This window comes from Orycteropus afer, unplaced genomic scaffold (assembly GCF_000298275.1).
Source record: "Orycteropus afer afer isolate SDZICR_OR568_19922 unplaced genomic scaffold, OryAfe1.0 scaffold00006, whole genome shotgun sequence".
Lineage (NCBI taxonomy): Eukaryota > Metazoa > Chordata > Mammalia > Tubulidentata > Orycteropodidae > Orycteropus > Orycteropus afer.
In genome coordinates this window covers 125,753-142,318 of record NW_006921593.1, presented here as the reverse complement: position 1 = coordinate 142,318, position 16,566 = coordinate 125,753, and the positions used below count along the sequence as shown (strand labels likewise).

General features: G+C 47.0%; 1 protein-coding gene across 1 annotated transcript; it reads right to left on the bottom strand.

Moving 5' to 3' along the window:
• Positions 1-78: 78 nt before the first annotated feature.
• On the bottom strand, positions 79-3,374 carry AP1S1 (adaptor related protein complex 1 subunit sigma 1). The gene is made up of 4 exons (XM_007939984.2): positions 3,196-3,374; positions 2,493-2,601; positions 1,442-1,579; positions 79-126 (listed from the first exon to the last, which is right to left on the bottom strand). The coding sequence occupies exons 1-4, from the start codon at positions 3,372-3,374 to the stop codon at positions 79-81; spliced, it is 474 nt and encodes a 157-aa protein (XP_007938175.2).
• Positions 3,375-16,566: the final 13,192 nt, after the last annotated feature.

Below are 16,566 nucleotides of genomic sequence, written 5' to 3'. Positions count from 1 at the left end.
AAGGGGCTTAGAGAGACGACAGGAAGGAGCTCCTTGCTCCCTGCCTCTCCACCAGCCCCACGTCACCACACGCCGGGGCTATGCCAGGCCCATCTCCTCCAGCACGCTGCGCGGTGACTCGTCCTCCTGAGGCAGAGACAGAGGGTGACGCAGAGACACCAGGAGAGGCAGGCGGGGAGCAAGAGAGGAGGGTAGGGAAAAAACAGTCATTAGGAGGAAGGAGTCAGAGTGGGGAAGCAGAGGACACAGGGGGTAGGGGAGAGAAGCCGACGTGAGCCACCAACCAGCTCCCTCAGCTGGGAGCCCTTGAGGGGTGCTTGCCGGCCCCCCAGGACTACCCCCTCCAGAGCCAACTGTGGCAGGGCAGGGGCCTGGGGTCAGTCCATCATCACCCAGAGAACTCAAAGCCAGGAGCTTGGTGAGCAGGGGTGCAGCCTCAGTATTGAGGAAGGGGAATGGGGTGAAGCTGTGACTGCTTCCGGGAGAACAGCAGGGGGTGGCTGGCAGATGGCTGGGTACTCCCTTTCAGGGTGGGGAGGTGGGTAAGAGGTGGGCTTCAGGGCCTCAAGGGAAGGTGAATCGGGGATGAGTCATTAGGGTCTGAGAAGAACCCCAGTAACAGGGGTGGGCATGTGTGCCAGGGCAAGAGTGTGTGTGTGTGTGTGTGTGTGTCTCTGTGCGTGTGTGTCTGTGTATGAGAGAGAGAGACGGAGAGAGAGAGACAGGGACGCTGGACCAGTGAAGTGGCAAGTTCAGCTCTGACTTTGCTCCTGCAGAAAGGAGCCCCCCCCAGCTCTCCCCCTCCTCAGAGCCAGCTCAGGCTGGCTTGCTTGTCACTGCAGATTCCGGTGACTCATCTCCCTGCACCATGTCTCAGCAGTGGTACAGCAGAGAGGGGGCAGGCATAATGGGGTGAGGGTGAGGTGTGTGTGTGTGTGGGGGGCAGACAGCAGGGAGAACCAGCAAAGCCAGGCATCCTCTACTCCAGCCCCTAAATCCCTGGGGCCTTTTGCTTCTCAGAAGCACAGGCTTTGGAGTTCGCGTGTGTGTAAAACAAAAACAAAAAGAAAAAAAGGGGGAAGGGACCAGGGAAAAAAGAGCTATCTGCCACGTGTGTGTTCCCTTCTCCAATTTGCTGAGCAACTCTCGACACTAAAAAAAGTGTGGAACAAACAAGACTTGGCTGGGACAAGGGTGTTGGGAGAGGAAGAACTGGACCCAGGGGGGAACTGGCTCAGTCGAGCTGTCCGCCACCCCTGCCTCCCACTCCATTCGATCAGGGCCTGAGGGCTAGCCGGACAGCTGCGGCTGGGGCTGAGCAAACACCCCAGGGAGGAAGGGCACGCCGGCAGCAGGAAGGGGGCAGCCATCACTGGCGGGCAGGGTGTTCAGTGGTGTCCACCCCGTGCTCGTCCTCCTCCTCACTGTCCCTGGTCCCTACCTCCTGCAGCAGGTCAGCCTGTTCAATAGCCTTCAGCACACTCTTCTTGGAGGTGTCCTGGACATCGCCCCCCATCAAAAACTCATCCAAGATGAAGTAGGCCTTCTCAAAGTTGAAGATGATGTCCAACTCACACACCTGGGGAGGAGGGGGAAAGACAAATTGAGTGACAGGGTATGTTTCCACCCCGACCTCTACCCCAGTCCCCCACTTCTTTTTCCAGGACCACTTTTCCTACGTTGGGTTCTTGCCCCAGGTCCTAGTCCTCCCAACTCCCGTCCTTAGTAGTTGGTTCTGCTCTTTCTTCTTTGGTTGCCTCTTTCTCTGTGACCACGAAGTATCAGTTGCCCCAGTCTACCCTTAAGTATGATTCCTGTTGTCTTTCCCCCCTCAAACCTGCAACACTGTTCTCACCAGAGCCTGGGATAGCAGACAAAAAGGAGATTCGGGACAACTGGGTGGAAGACTTGAGTTCCATTTAATGTCTCTGAGTCTCAAGTTTTCTCACCCCAAAATGGAGATAACCACGCCTACTTATAAGACTGACGGAGGAGCAAACGAGGAACAATGTGAAAGAGCTTTGTCAACCATTAAGTGGAATACGAATTATGGAGTTATCATCACTGTTTCCTGTCAGGGCTCTCTGCTAATGCCCAGGTGATACCCTAGATCTGTTCATTCAGAATCCTGGGCTAAGACCTGGGAACCAGTATTTTCAACAAGCTGTCCAGAAGATTCCAGTATGTGGCCAAGGTGGGGAATCACAGATCAACACTTGGAACGTGGCCTCTGTCCTTGTGTGAGACGTCCAAGCTAAGCTGTAATGTGGAGATTAAGTGACAGATTCTGGTCTAAGCCCCCTCTCCTCCAGGGCTGATTAAAGGCCATGGCTAATAGGCTTGAGGCTTAAAAAGGGAGATTAACTTTTGTGTTCAGTGCTCCGACTTCACCTCTCCCCAGTCTTGCAGGGCAGAGGCTAGAAGAGCCCCAGAGTTTGGCAGCCAAGAGGGGATTGCTGGGTGAGGAAACTGAGGTGAGCAGGGAGACTTACGCTGCCAAAGTATTTGTCCAGAAGTTCCACGTATCGGTGGATTAGCTCCAGCGTGATGAGCTCATTGTCCTGGCCCTCGATGGCACAGCAGAAGTAGAGGCTGGCATATCTGGGGAGAGGGGCCCAGGAGGCATAGCTGGAGGGCTGCCAAGTTGAGGGACTCAGGCATTCTGATCTTAAACCTCCCGCTTCTGTTCCCAGCCCAAAGCCTGTGCCCCTACTAGACACAGGCAGGGGACTCCCTCCGCCTCCCAGTGTTTGCTCACACACATAAGCAAAGACACACACTTTTTCTCTCTTGGCCTCTGACCTATTCACTTTGACTCAGCAAAAACCAAGCCAATGAAATCACTTGCTTAGATAAGGAACTGGAAAGGATATGTATGTCTATGTTGGGAAAAGTGGGGCAGGATTTATGACTGCTGAATGAGGCTGCAAGGGATGTGCACAGTGGCCCAGATGGGGCCTTTAGGGACAGAGGTATGTGTGTGACCAGGAGGTTGGAGCAAATCCAAGTGGGGAACAAGAGTTTCTTCCGGGGAAGTCTGGCAGTAAGGGAAGGTGAACTTAATCACTGACCTCCTGAGCTCCCAGCTGTCCTTGACCTAAGGGGCCCCTCATTTCTCAGCACCCCCTCTTTAACTCATCGCCAAACTCCACTCGAGCAGGATCCGGGCAGGTCTGACAGCAGGTGGGATGTCACCTCTTATAGACGACTTTGAGGTCCCTCCACTCCAGGAAGCTGCACATCTTGGGCTTGCGAGCCAGAACCACCTGCATAAGCTCCCGAACCATCTTCTTCCGTTCCTTGTCAGATGTGGCCAGGTACCATTTTTGCAGCCGCAGCTTCCCCTGCCGGCTGAACAGCAGCATAAATCGCATCTGGGGAGGGGTTGGCAGAGCTGAGGGTCAGAGATTTGGTTCTCTGAGCTTCTTCCCTCCACAGACACACAGTTCCAAACTCATCCCATCTAATTCTTGTCTACTCATAGCTCCTACTTTCTTAAAAATCCCAGCCCCTTGCTCACAATGCTGGGTATTCCCACCAGTAGGTACCTGTCCCTCTGAGGGAAGTCAGAGCTTCTCAGTCTGTCATCTGGGCTTAAGTCCTGGCCCTACTATTTGGGTACAGCCTTGGGCAAATTGTTTTATGTCTCTGGACCTCCATTTCCATATCTGTAAGATGCAGATCATAAAGTGTCTACCTTACACACTTGCTAGGAAGGATTAAACGAGTTGGTATATGCAACAGTGCTGCCACATGGTAAGCACTGTAATGTGTTAAGTGCTGTAATTATTATCCTGTGTTTTCCAAAGGTAAGTAAAATGCCATTCTGACAAGCAGCTCCTAACTGATGCTAAAGACATGGTTGTTCTCTTTCACGTTCTTTCTGTCCGTCACTACCAGGAAAGTGGGTATTTTGTCTCTCAAGAATCTACTTCAGCTCTCCACCCCATCCTAGCTATGAGTCCTTTCTGATGTTCCAAACCGCCCTCCAGTGCCAGTCCTATGTTCAGGGTATTCTCCACACAGTATTGGGATCCCTAAATTCCATTCTCTTGTCTCCACAATCATCCAGGTACTTGGCCTCTTAGTGTCCCTTCTTTTTAGAGCTGCTTCCTGCTATGCACCCACTTCTCAGATCCCGGGTGACCAACCTCTCTTTGGGTCCCTGAGTTGGGACACAGCCACCTGGGAGTGTTTGTGGAGCTGGGTGAAGTGGGTTGGAGTGCAGAGCCCTCACTACCCAGCGCCCTCAGTTCCCAGGTCCAGGGGAGCCCGACAACATCCCCCAGCCATCTTCTCCTCCCAACTGCTCTCCTCTCAGTGGACGTCACTAAATCTGGGATTCCTGGGTGCATGCCACCCAACCCAACCCAACCCAGTGCCCTGAGGGATAGCGACCCTACACGGCAGGACAGAACTGCCCCATAGGGTTTCCAAGGCTGGATGTATTTATGCAAGCAGACTGCCTCATCTTTCCCAGTACACCACTAGGGCTCCCTCGATGTACCGATGTACCGCACGGTGGGCTGTAAATCTGAATTCAAGGCTGGGAGAAAACTAGGTTTTTCGGTGGCTGGCAAGGGGAAGTGCTGTTAGTGTGCAAAGAGCCAACAGAGGGGCGCAAGGGAGCCAAGCGCGTCCACTGTGTGTTGGGGGGGGGGGCAGCAGGAAGACGGAAGGCCTGGGTTCCGGAAAGAGAATGGGAAGGGGAGGCAGACAGCGAGGGCACCGGAGCTAAGGACCCCAAAGCCTGAGCACCTCAGAGCAAAACCTCAGGCCCACGTTGCCTCCCACCTCTCCCCTGCCTCCAGGAGAGCCTGGCGCTACAGCAAGGCCCGAGGTTCCCTCCTCGGACCCGGAAACTCTCCCCTCCCACACCTGCTTTTCCCCTCCAGCCGCCGCTCCTCTCCGGGCTGCCCGGGACCAGAAGGTGTGGACGACCTGTCCCCCTGCTCCCTTCCTTCCGTGCTCCCTCCCGTACAGACGGGCCCCCCACCCCGTTTCCCTACACAACGGACGACTCCTGCGGCAGTGCTCAGCACCCCCTGGACCGAGACCCGACCACTCTTCCTGGCTCGGTCCGGTGCCGCCGTGCCCCAATCAAGCCCCTCTAGCCCCACAAATGCGCCTCCTCCCCGCCCCTTCTCTCGAATGCCATTCCCAGCGATTCCTCCCGTGGCCGCCTCGCCCAGCCACCCAGATAAGTGAGGGCCTCCGAGGCCGACAGGGAAGAAAGAGCAGCTCAGACAGAGGGCGGCCCCCAAGGACCCCCGCAGGTGCAGCCCACGCCCCTCAGCTTCCCCCCCTCCCCTCCCGCTTCGCACAACCTACCATCCTGCAGCCTCCGGCTCGGCGCGTCCCTCTTCGGCCACCGTAGGCGCCAGCTCTACTCCCCTCTAATCCTTTCTCTTTCTTCCCTCCCTCCGGGTCGAAGCCCCGCCTCCTCCCGCCCAGGATCCGAGGCTGTGTGCGTCGCGTACTGCGCAGGCGCCAACGCTATGGGGCGCTCGGGCGGGGCTGGAGGCGGACAAGCGGGAGCCATGGCAACCAGGTCCTTGACTTCGACTTAGAGTAGCTCTGTCGTCATGGTAACAAGGCTGTCTTGGAGGTTGGTTGGAGGATGCGGGAGAAAGACAATGAGTCCTCGCGCTTGGAAACTTGAGGGGAAAAAGGCGGGAAAAGCCGTGAGAGGTGTATGGGACGGTCATTGGCATTTGTGAGGAAGTAAGGAAGATCAATGGAAGGGATGTGGACGATTAAGGGTCAGCAGGGTGGGAGCTGGATGTAGGGGAAGAGGAATAATCAGGAAGACAGAGCTCTAAAAATAACTTAACATAGAGAACCTGAAATGTGTAGGATGAAATGTGAGAAATGTGTAGGAAACGAAGGAGATGATGAAAGAGAAAAGATGAGGGAAAGGGAGAGAAACATGAAGAAAAATTAAGGTTCAGGGGGGCAAATTAAGAGAACATTAAAAGATTGTTGTTGTTGTTGTTATGTGCCGTTGAGTCGTCCGCGACTCATAGCGACCCCTCCTTGGGTTTCCGAGGCAGTATCACTATGGAAGTAGGATTGCCCAACTTTCCTTCCGAGGAGTGGCTGGTGGGTTTGAACCGCCAGTCTTCTGGTTAGCAGTCAAGTGCTTTAGCCACTATGCTACCAGAGCTCCTATTAAAAGATTAGCATGTATCAAAACTTAAAAGGGACAATACTGGTGGATAGGTGGATGGGCAGGCTGAACTATTAGGTATGTCTATGCAGAGGGGAGGGTACCCAAGACCACGCACAGGGTTGGCAGACAATGGTTCTACAAGTGGATTGGTGTGTTCTGTAAGAATTCCCAGGTGTATAGTAGAGCTGACGAGGGACAAGGCTGTAGTCACTTCTTGGCCACAGGCAGCTACCCAGAGGGAGCAAGTAGTTGAACCTGTGGGCTCGGGACCCTAGTCGCAGGGGACATCAAGCTCAATTGGCTTAACATAGTACACAAAAACGTTTGACATCCAACTTTGGCGAGTAGTAACTGGGATCTTAAAAGCTTGCAAGTGGCCATCTAGATGCAACGATGGCTCTCTCCTCGTCCAGAGCAAAGAACAATGAAGAAAACCAAAGATTCATGGAAACAATTAGTCCAGGCAACTGGTACGCCATATGATCCTCAGCCTATACGACTATGAGACCAGAGGAACTAGGTGGTGCCCAGCTACCACTGTCAACCTCTCGGAGGAGGAGGAGGATCTATGTAGGGGATCCTGGATAGAGAGGGAGAACAATGTGGAACAAAACTCAAAATCATTAAAAAAAAAAAAGGAAAAAAAAGGCCAGGTTTGTTGGTCTGATAGAGCCTGGTAGAACCACTGAGACTATGGCCCCTAGCTGCCCTTCAGGTCTGGAATTGAACCCACTCTTGTGGCTTCCAGCTAAACAAAAGGCAAGCATATGAGGTGAACATTTACCTGAGGTAGATACACTACTTGGAGAGAACAATCATGGGAGAATAGAAGGGCTTTATATGCACAGGGAGACAGCTCAGGGGGCAGGAGTGCATGGGAGGGAAGGACACAGGGAAGAGGTAACTATGGGGAGGAAGTGGGGGGGAGCTGTTGCATTGTGGGAAATTGTGGTCAATGTCATGAGACAAAGTGTATGTGAGCTACTGTATGGAAAGTGAATTTTCTCTGTAAACTTTCACCCAAATCACAATAAAAATAAAAGATGGGGGACACAAATGTAACACAGACATACATGTAAAGATGAGGAGGATGTAAATTGTAAGACAAACTTTTTAACTGAGGGTATGTGTGTGAGTGTGCGTGTACATGCATGTCTGTGTGCGTGTGTTTATGTATTAGTGAAAAAGGGTGTGCATGTAAGGATGCCACGCCCCCACCTGCCATTTTGTTGAACTGCAATGGCTTGTGCGTTGCTGGGATGGTGGAAGCTGTACCGGTGGTATTTCAAATATCAGAAGGGTTGTCCATGGTGGACAAGTTTCAACAGAACTTCCAGACTGAGGCAGACTAGGAAGAAAGACCTGGTAATCTGCTTCTGAAAATTAGCCAGTGAAAATCTCATGGGTCACCACGGAGCATTGTCCGCCTCACCAGCTTTGGACATGTCATTGAGAAGGATCAATTACGATATCAAGAGTATCATGTTGATGAGGTGGAGGGCCAGCAAGGGTGAGGGAGACCCCTGATGACATGGATTGGCACCATGGCCATAATAATGAACTTCAACATGGCGGTGACTGTGAGGATGATAAGGGATTGGGCAGTATTTCATTCTGTTTTACATGAGGACACCATGAGATTGAGTCAACTTGAGGCAGCTATCTATCTCTTAAGGATAAGAGGAAAATCTTGACTTTTGTTATGCTGAAAAATTAATGGATCTTTCTGGATAAATTTTGGCAACAAATGATACTATTATTTTTCAGTGGCACTTGAAGTAATTCTTGGTAAGACCTTACATGTCTCTGTGTTTTTGTTTCTGGTTCTTTGTTATGGAGGTCATCATGTTCTAGTGACAAAGGGCTGGGTTGATTCAGATGGGATGGAATCTTGTCTGTGACCCTTATTAGATATATAGCCTCGGGTGAGTCATTTAACCTGTAACCTTCCCTCTCTCATTTTAAACATGAGGATAGTGCTCAAGTAATTTCTTTTAGAAGGATCAGAACAAGGCTGGTTGCTATGAGGTGGAGATTAAAGATATCCCAAATGTCCAGGTTTTCCAGACTACTGTAGCACTTCATCATCTCGTAACATCAGCCCTGCCTCTTCCTCTCAGTACTTTCCTTCCATCTTACAGTTACTTATTTTTCTGTAATGTGTCACGGAACTCACACACTGCAAAGGCAATGGTTCATGTGGTGGTGGAGGTGGGGAAGCTGTCAAGTTCCAAATCCGTGGGTCAGGCATAGGTCTGGAGGATTCTCCTCATTCATGTGGTTACAGGGGCGGGAGAGCCCAAATCAACATATCAGACAATTGGCTGCTGTCTCAAGTCCAGGGGTGAGATGATGATGACCCAAATCCAGAATCAAGAGAAAGTGATGATACATCCCACCCTAAACAGGCTGAGAACCTAGGATTTACAATACATCACAAAATGGAGGACTATGGCTAAGAAGAGCCATATTAAGCAATTCACTGTACTGCAGGCAGCAGTACTTACCTTGCAAGGTTGTTCTTAGGCTTAGAGGTAATATATAGGAAGTATCTGGCATATAAGGAGCTCTGGTGGTGCAGTGGTTAAAACATTCAGCTACTAATCAAAAAGCAGTTCGAACCCACCATCCACTCCATGGGAGAAAAATGAGTCAGTCTGCTTCCGTAAAGATTTACAGGTTGGAAACCCTATGAGGCACTTCTGCTGTGTCCTATACAGTTGTTATGAGTTGGAATCAACTCGATAGCATTGGGTTTGTTTTTTGGTTTATCTGGCATATTGTCGACTTGATAATGGTGCCTATCATCATTATTTCCCTTTCCCACATCGTTATGGATCAAATTGTATCCCCATCCACCCCCCCCAAATACGTGTTGTAATCCTAACTCCTATACCTGTGGATGTAATCCCATTTGGGAATGGGTTTTCTTTGTTACGTGAATGATACGGTATTATAGGATGTGTCTCAAATCAATCTCTTTTGAGATTTAAAAGAGATTAAACAAACAATCGAGCAAGCAAAGCTGGGGGAAGATAGATCCCACACCACATGAAGATCTCCAACGTGTAGGGGAAAAAGGACCTTCCCCCAGAGCCAACAGAGAGAGAAATCCTTCCCCTAGAACTGGCATCCTGAATTTGGCCTTCTAGCCTCCTAAACTGTGAGAAAATAAATTTCTGTTTGTTAAAGCCACTCACTTGTGGTATTTCTGTTGTAGCAGCACTCATATAACTAAGACATACCTCCTCTTTTGTTTTTTTCTCCCTTTCTTTTTCATTTCCCTTTCTCCTCTACCTGAACCTTAGGCTCACCAATGGCATAGATGTTGGCTGAACTAGCTTGTTATTATTTATTATTGTTGTTGGTGTTAGGTGCCATCAAGTTGTCTCCGACTCATAGCGACTCTGTGTACCGCAGAACAAAACACTGCCTGCTCCTGTGCCAGCCCCACGATCCTTGCTATACCCGAGCCTATCCTTGCAGCCACTGTGTCAGTCCATCTCGTTGAGGGCCTTCTCCTCTTTCGTTGACTCTCCACTTTACCGAGCTTGATATCCTTCTCTAGGGAATGGCCCCTTCTGACAACATAGCCAAAATAGGTGAGATGAAGTCTGGCCATTCTCACTTCCAAGGAGCATTCGACTGTACTTCTTCCAGGACAGATTTGTTCATTCTTTTAGCAGGCCATGGTACTTAAGCATTTTTTGCCAGCACAACAGCTCAAAAGTATCAGCTCTTCTTCAGTTTTCCTTATTTCATTGTTGAGCTCTCACATGCATATGCGGCAACTGAAAATACCATGGCTGTGTCAGGTGCACCTTAGTCTTCAAGGAGACTTCTTTGCTCTTCAGCACTTAAAAGAGGTCTTTTGCAGCAGATTTGCCCAATGCAATACAGTGTCTGATGTCTTGACTGCTGCTTCCATTGGTGTCGATTGTAGAACCAAGTAATATGAAGTCTTTGACAATTTCAGTCTTTTCTGCATGTTATTTGTTAGGTCAAAAGTAACATCAGTAAAACAAGTTGTGTTGGAAAGAAGGTCACAGGAAAGAGGTAACTACAGTGAGGAAGTGGCAAGAGAGCTGTTACATTGTGAGGGATTGTAGTCAATGTCATGAAACAAAATGTGCATTAATTGCTAAATGGAAAATGAATTTACTCTGTAAACTTTCATCCAAATCACAATAATTTTTTAAAAAATAATAAATAAAACAAGTTGTTAGAGTTAAAAGGGGTAAATCATTATGGGGTTTAAAAAAAGGAATGAAAGTGTGTAGGAAGGACAGAAGGCAAAATAAATAAAAAAGAAATGTACTCACAGGGGAGGGCCAGAAGTTGCATATAAGGAAGTAATGAAGGAAGAGATAAGGACAAAAATGGAGAGCTAGGCAACAGCCTGTACAAGTTTGGAAGCTCTAGAGATATAAACTACATTCCTTGGAAAGCTGACAGTTTTTAGAAGTCCTCATTTCAATGTGGTATGCCTACCTGCAGAAAAGATCAAATTCATGGGGAATTGTTGCATATACAGATAAACTCACATAGCATCATAGAATCCAAGTGGTTTAAACTAATTAGAAGATGATGACTTAATTGTTAATGAGTTTCTTCATTGTTAGTGAATGATGAATGTAGAAGTTGAAGGTAGAAGATGAATGTAAAAGTTGTTGTTGTTGTTGTTGTTAGGTGCTGTCGAGTTGTCTCCCACTCATAATGACCCTATGCATAGCAGAACGAAATACTGCCCAGTCCTGTGCCAGCCTCATGATCCTTGCTATACCTGAGCCCTTCGTCGCACCTACTGTGTCAATCCATCTCATTGAGGGCCTTCCCCTTCTTCGTTGACCCTCCACTTTACCAAGCATGATATCTTTCTCCAGGGAATGGTTCCTCCTGACAACATGACCAAAGTAGGTGAGACAAAGTCTGGTCATTTTCACTTTCAAGGAGCATTTGGCTGCATTTCCTCCAGGATAGAGTTGTTAGTCCTTTTAGCAGACCATGGTACTTTTAGCATTCTCCAACACCACAACTCAAAAGCATCACCTCTTCTTCGGTCTTCCTTATTCATTGTCCAGCTCTCACATGCGTAAGAGGCAACTGAACATACCATGGCTTGGGTTAGGCACACCTTAGTCTTCAAGGAGACGTCATTGCTCTTCAGCACTTAAAAGAGGTCTTTTGCAGCAGATTTGCCCAGTGCAATACATCATCTGATGTCTTGATTGCTGCTTCCATTGGTGTTTGTTGTAGTTTAGTTTGTCTATCAGCTTGGCTGGGCCTGGCTGAATGTCTGGGCAGCTGGATGTAGTATTCATCATGATGAGACTGGTAGTCAACTCCATGGTGGAATCTACTGTGAGCAGTTGAGTAGCTGCCTTAGGGATGTGGCTTGCTTCCTGTATGTAAGGAGAAGCCTTGGGGAACGGTCTCTAGCTTATGGCATGCTTGAACCCTGCATGTAGCTATGTCATTGTTCAGCAGCCTGCCATGCTCTGCCAACCTTGGGACTTTCAATGGACTTGAACTAATGGCCTGCCGTGTGGTTTGGTAACATCAGGACTGTGCCTTTTGACTTGTCAGCCTTGGGCTTGTCAGCCTCAGCAGCCAGCAGCTGAGTGAGGAAAAGCCTCCAGTGTCAGTGGGCCAGGAGCAGGAGGCAGAGCTGAAGCCCAAGATCAAGGGGCTTTCACCTAGCCCCTAGAGCCTGGCACTTTGAACTTGGACTTAAAGCCTCCAAACTGTGAGAGAATAAACTCCTGTTTCTTCAAGCCATCCCATTTGTGGTATATTCTTGTCAGAGTGGTACTAGGTAACTAAAACAGTGTTGATTGTAGAGCCAAGTAATATGAAATCCTTGACAACTTCAATCTTATCTCCATCCACCATGAAGCTGTTTATTGGACCAGTTGTGAGGATTTTTGTTTTCTTTATATTGAGGTGTAATCCATACTGCAGACTGTAGTCTTTAACCTTCATCAGTAAGTGCTTCAAGTCATCCTCACCTTCAGCAAGCAAAGTTGTGTCATCTGCGTATCACAGGTTGTTAATGAGCCTTCCCCCAATCCTGATGCCATGTTCTTCTTCATATAATCCAGCTTCTTGGATTATTTAATCAGCATATAAATTGAATAAGAATGGTGAAAGGATACAACTTTCACACACTCTCTTCTTTATTTTGAACCATGCAGTGTCCCCTTGTTCTGTTCAAACGACAGCCTCCTGGTTTATGTACAGGTTCCTCATGAGCACAATCAAGTGCTCTGGACTCCCATTCTTCTCAATGGTATCCACAATTTCTCATGATCCACACAATCAAATGCTTTGGCATAGTCAATAAAACACAAGTAAACATCTTTCTGGTATTCTTTGCTTTCAGCTAAGATCCATCTGACATCAGCAATGTATCCCTCATTCCATGTCCTCTTCTGAATCCAGCTTGTATTTCTGGAAGCTCTCTGTCAATATACTGCTGCAACTGTTGTGGAATTATCTTCAGTAAGATTTTACTTGCATGTGATATTAATGATAATGTTTGATAATTTCCACCTTCTGTGGAATCACCTTTCATTGGAATGGGTACACATATGGAACTCTTCCAGTCAGTTGGCCAGGTAGCTGTCTGCCAAATCTCCTGGCATAACTGAGTGAGTGCTTCCAGCAGGGCATGTGTATATTGAAACATCTCAGTGGGTATTTCATCAATTCCTGGAGCCTTGTTCTTTGCCAATTCCTTCAGTGCAGCTTCAAGTTTTTCTTTCAGTACCATTGGTTCTTGATTATATGCCACCTCCTGAACTGGATGAACATCGACCAATTCTTTTTGGTACAGTGACTCTGTGTATTCCTTCCATCTTCTTTTGGTGCTTCCTGAATCATTCAATATTTTGCCCAAAGAATCTTTCAATATTGCAACTTGCAGCTTAATTTTTTTCCTTAGTTCTCTCCGCTTGAGAAATGCCGAGTGTGTTTTTCTCTTTTGGTTTTCTAACTCCAGGTGTTTGCACATTTCATTATAGTAATTGGCTTTTCTGCTTGTGTTGCTCTTTGAAATCTTCTGTTCAGCTCTTTTATCTTGTCATTTCCTCCATTTGCATTAGCTACTCTCCGCTCAAGGGCAAGTTTCAGAATCTCTTCTGACATCCATTTTGGTCTTTTCTTCCTTTCTTGTCCTTTTAATGACCTCTTGCTTTCTTCATGGATGATGTTCTTGATATCATCCCACATTCCTCTGGTTTTCGGTCATTGGTCTTCAATGCATCAAATCTATTCTTTAAATGATCTCTAAATTCAGGAGAGATATTATCAAGGTCATATTTTGACTCTTGTGGACTTGTTTTAATTGTCTTCAACTTCAAATGGAACATGCATATGAGCAGTTGATGGTCTATTCCACAATCAGCTTCTGGCCTTGTTTTGGCTGAAGATATTGAGCTTCTCAATCGTCTCTTGCCACAGATGTAGTCAGTCTGATTCCTGGGCATTCCATCTGGTGAAGTCCATGTGTATAGTCATTGCTTATGTTGTTGAAAAAAGGTATTTGCAATGAATAAGTCATTGGTCTTGCAAATATCTATCATATGATCTCCAGCATTATTTATATCTTCAAGGCCATGTTTTCCAACTACTGGCAACTGTTCTTTGTTTCCAACTTTTGTGTTCCACTCACTGGTGATAATCAACACATCTTGATTGCATGTTCAGTCAGTTTCAGACTGCAGAAGTTGGTAGAAATCTTTAATATCCTCATCTTTGGCTTTGGTGGTTGGTGCATAAATTTGGATAATAGTAGTATTAACTGATCTTCCTGGTAGGTGTATGGATATTATCCTATCACTGATGGCATTGTACTTCAGGGCAGATCTTGAAACACTCTTTGTGATGATGAATGCCACACTATTCCTCTTCAATTTGTCATTCCTGGCATAGTAGATCATATGGTTGTCTGATTCACATGGCCCAAACCAGTCCAGTTCAGCTCATTCATGCCTAAGATATTGATTTTTATGTGTTCCATTTCATTTTTGACAACTTCCAATCTTCCTAGGTTCATACTTCATACATTCTATGTTCCAATTATTAATGGGTGTTTGCATCTGTTTCTGCTCATTTTGAGTCATGCCACATCAGCCAGTGGAGGTCTCAAAAGCTTTACTTTATCCATAATATTAAGGTCATCTCTACTCTGAGGAGTCAGCTCTTCCCCAGTCAAATTTTGAATGCCTTCTGACCTGATGGGCTCATCTTCCAGCACCATGTCAGATAATATTTCAGGGCTGTTCATAAAGTTTTCTAGTAATATATCAGACAGTGTTTCACTACTATTCATAAGGTTCTCACTGGCCAATTCTTCGAGAAGTGAAAGGCCTCTTCCTTCTTCTGAGTCTGTCTAAGCCCAGAAGCTCTGCTGAAATCTCGCCACCATGTGTAACCCTGTTGGCATTTTGCAACACAGTGCCATAGCCTCCAGCCTCACAGCAACAGGTAAGCCACCATAGGATGACAAACTGACAGACAAGTTGTTCCTAACCCCTCTGCACTTGCCTACCTCAGGACCTGGTCTTAGTGTAGAGGCACACCCAAGCGAAGAGCTGCCTCCAAGCCCCAGGTCTACCTACCTCAGTCCCTGGCCTTAATACAGAATGTATTAATGTAAAAGTTAGAGGATTCAATACAGCTTTTGTCTGCAGATGAGTTCAAACTTGATGCAGCTAGCAGTTGGGCATCATTATAGTTGCCTGAGCTAGGGAATAACTTGGTGAAGACAGTTTTAGGAAAATCAATCTTATAGTGGTATGTGAGACCATTTGAAAGGACAAATGGGAGGCTGGAAGATCATCTCAGAGGCACTTTTGGTAATCCAGGCATAAGGATGAAACAGAGAGACACTTGTAGTGGACCAAGCAGCTAAAGTTGATAATTCGTCTAAGTAGAGAAGAAAGGAGAAGAATCAGAGATGAGCCTGGAGGATTAGTGGTGCCATTTTTGTAAATGGAAAAATGTGGAAGAGGTGAGATGCTCTTTTATAGGTGGGGATGGAGTTTTTGTTGTCCCACTATGACCATGCTGACCCCTTCCCAGTCTTTCCTCATCTGGTTGTAAAGTGGTTCCTGTGGTGGCTGAAAGGTAGCCCAGATGGTCTCTGAAGCTCTTCCATCTTTATGAGTCTGTGATCTGTGTCTATCCCTCCTGTGATGTTCTCTGCACCCATTTTTTGGTCCATTCTTTAGCTAATGCTAAATGATGTCATCATTTGCAGTGATCTTTGTTGTTGTTTTTTTAAAAACAAACTTTCTAAAAAACTAAGCAATTAGTCCCTTACTATCTGATGTTCCTTTCAGTCATGAACATTTGAAAACTTTCTTTATTGGGTATTTGTCATTGTTTTTCATCTCCTAGGTTCTAAACCCCCTTTCTAGAGTTTGAGAATCCCCACTTACGAGTCTAGAGAGAGATAGAACAACCTCCCACTGTAGCATCTAAAAGTTTCAAATATTCACATTCACAGCCTTCTTCACAGCCACAGCATAGGCATGTCAGCTGGGGTCTGCCCATCTCCTGGACATTGGCCCAGGAGGGAATGAGCTGGCTATGGGGTGTCTAGAGAGTGATGGAGGATCAGAAGACCATATTCCTAGGGCAGGTACCAGTCGTGGTGTCCTGTGTCCAGTAAGGTGGTAGGGAGCAAGGTGGGTGTGATTTTGGGCTTTGTTCCTAGTGTGAGACCTCCAGTCTGGTTCTCTGGCCCTCTTGGCATTTCTGTGAGTTACCCAATTTCCCTTTTTGCTCCAGTCACTCAGCATTGATTGCCGTTGGTTGTAACTGAAAACTGACTGGTTAACCATTGTCATGCCATGTTGGCCACTGATTATGAGTATGCCTTGTCTCTGTGACTGGATTGTAAGCTCCTTGTTGGGTGGAGCCATATGCATCATTAGTTTCTTTTACAGCATCCAGTATAGTGCTTGTTGATTGACTTCCATTATGATCTGTATAGATGTTCACAAGTTATCTTCATTATCTAGTGCTACTATAACAAAAATACTGCAAATGGGAGGCCTTAACAAACAGAAATTTATTTTCTCACAGTTTAGGAGGCTAGAAGTTTGAATCTAGGATGTTGGCTTTATAGGAAGGCTTTTCTTCTCTCCGTCAACTCTGAGGCAGGTCCTTGTCTCTTTAAGCTTCTGCTCCTAGGTGATCTTCAGGTGGCTTGGCACACGTGTTGCCCATCTCTGCTTGCTAGCATTTAATCTCTTTTATATGTCAAGAGAGATTGACTCAAGATCTATGCTACACTAATCCTGTCTTGTGAACATAAGAAAAACAACCTTCTCAGATGGCATTATAGCCACAGGTTAGGATTTGTAACACTTTTTTTTTTTTTTTTT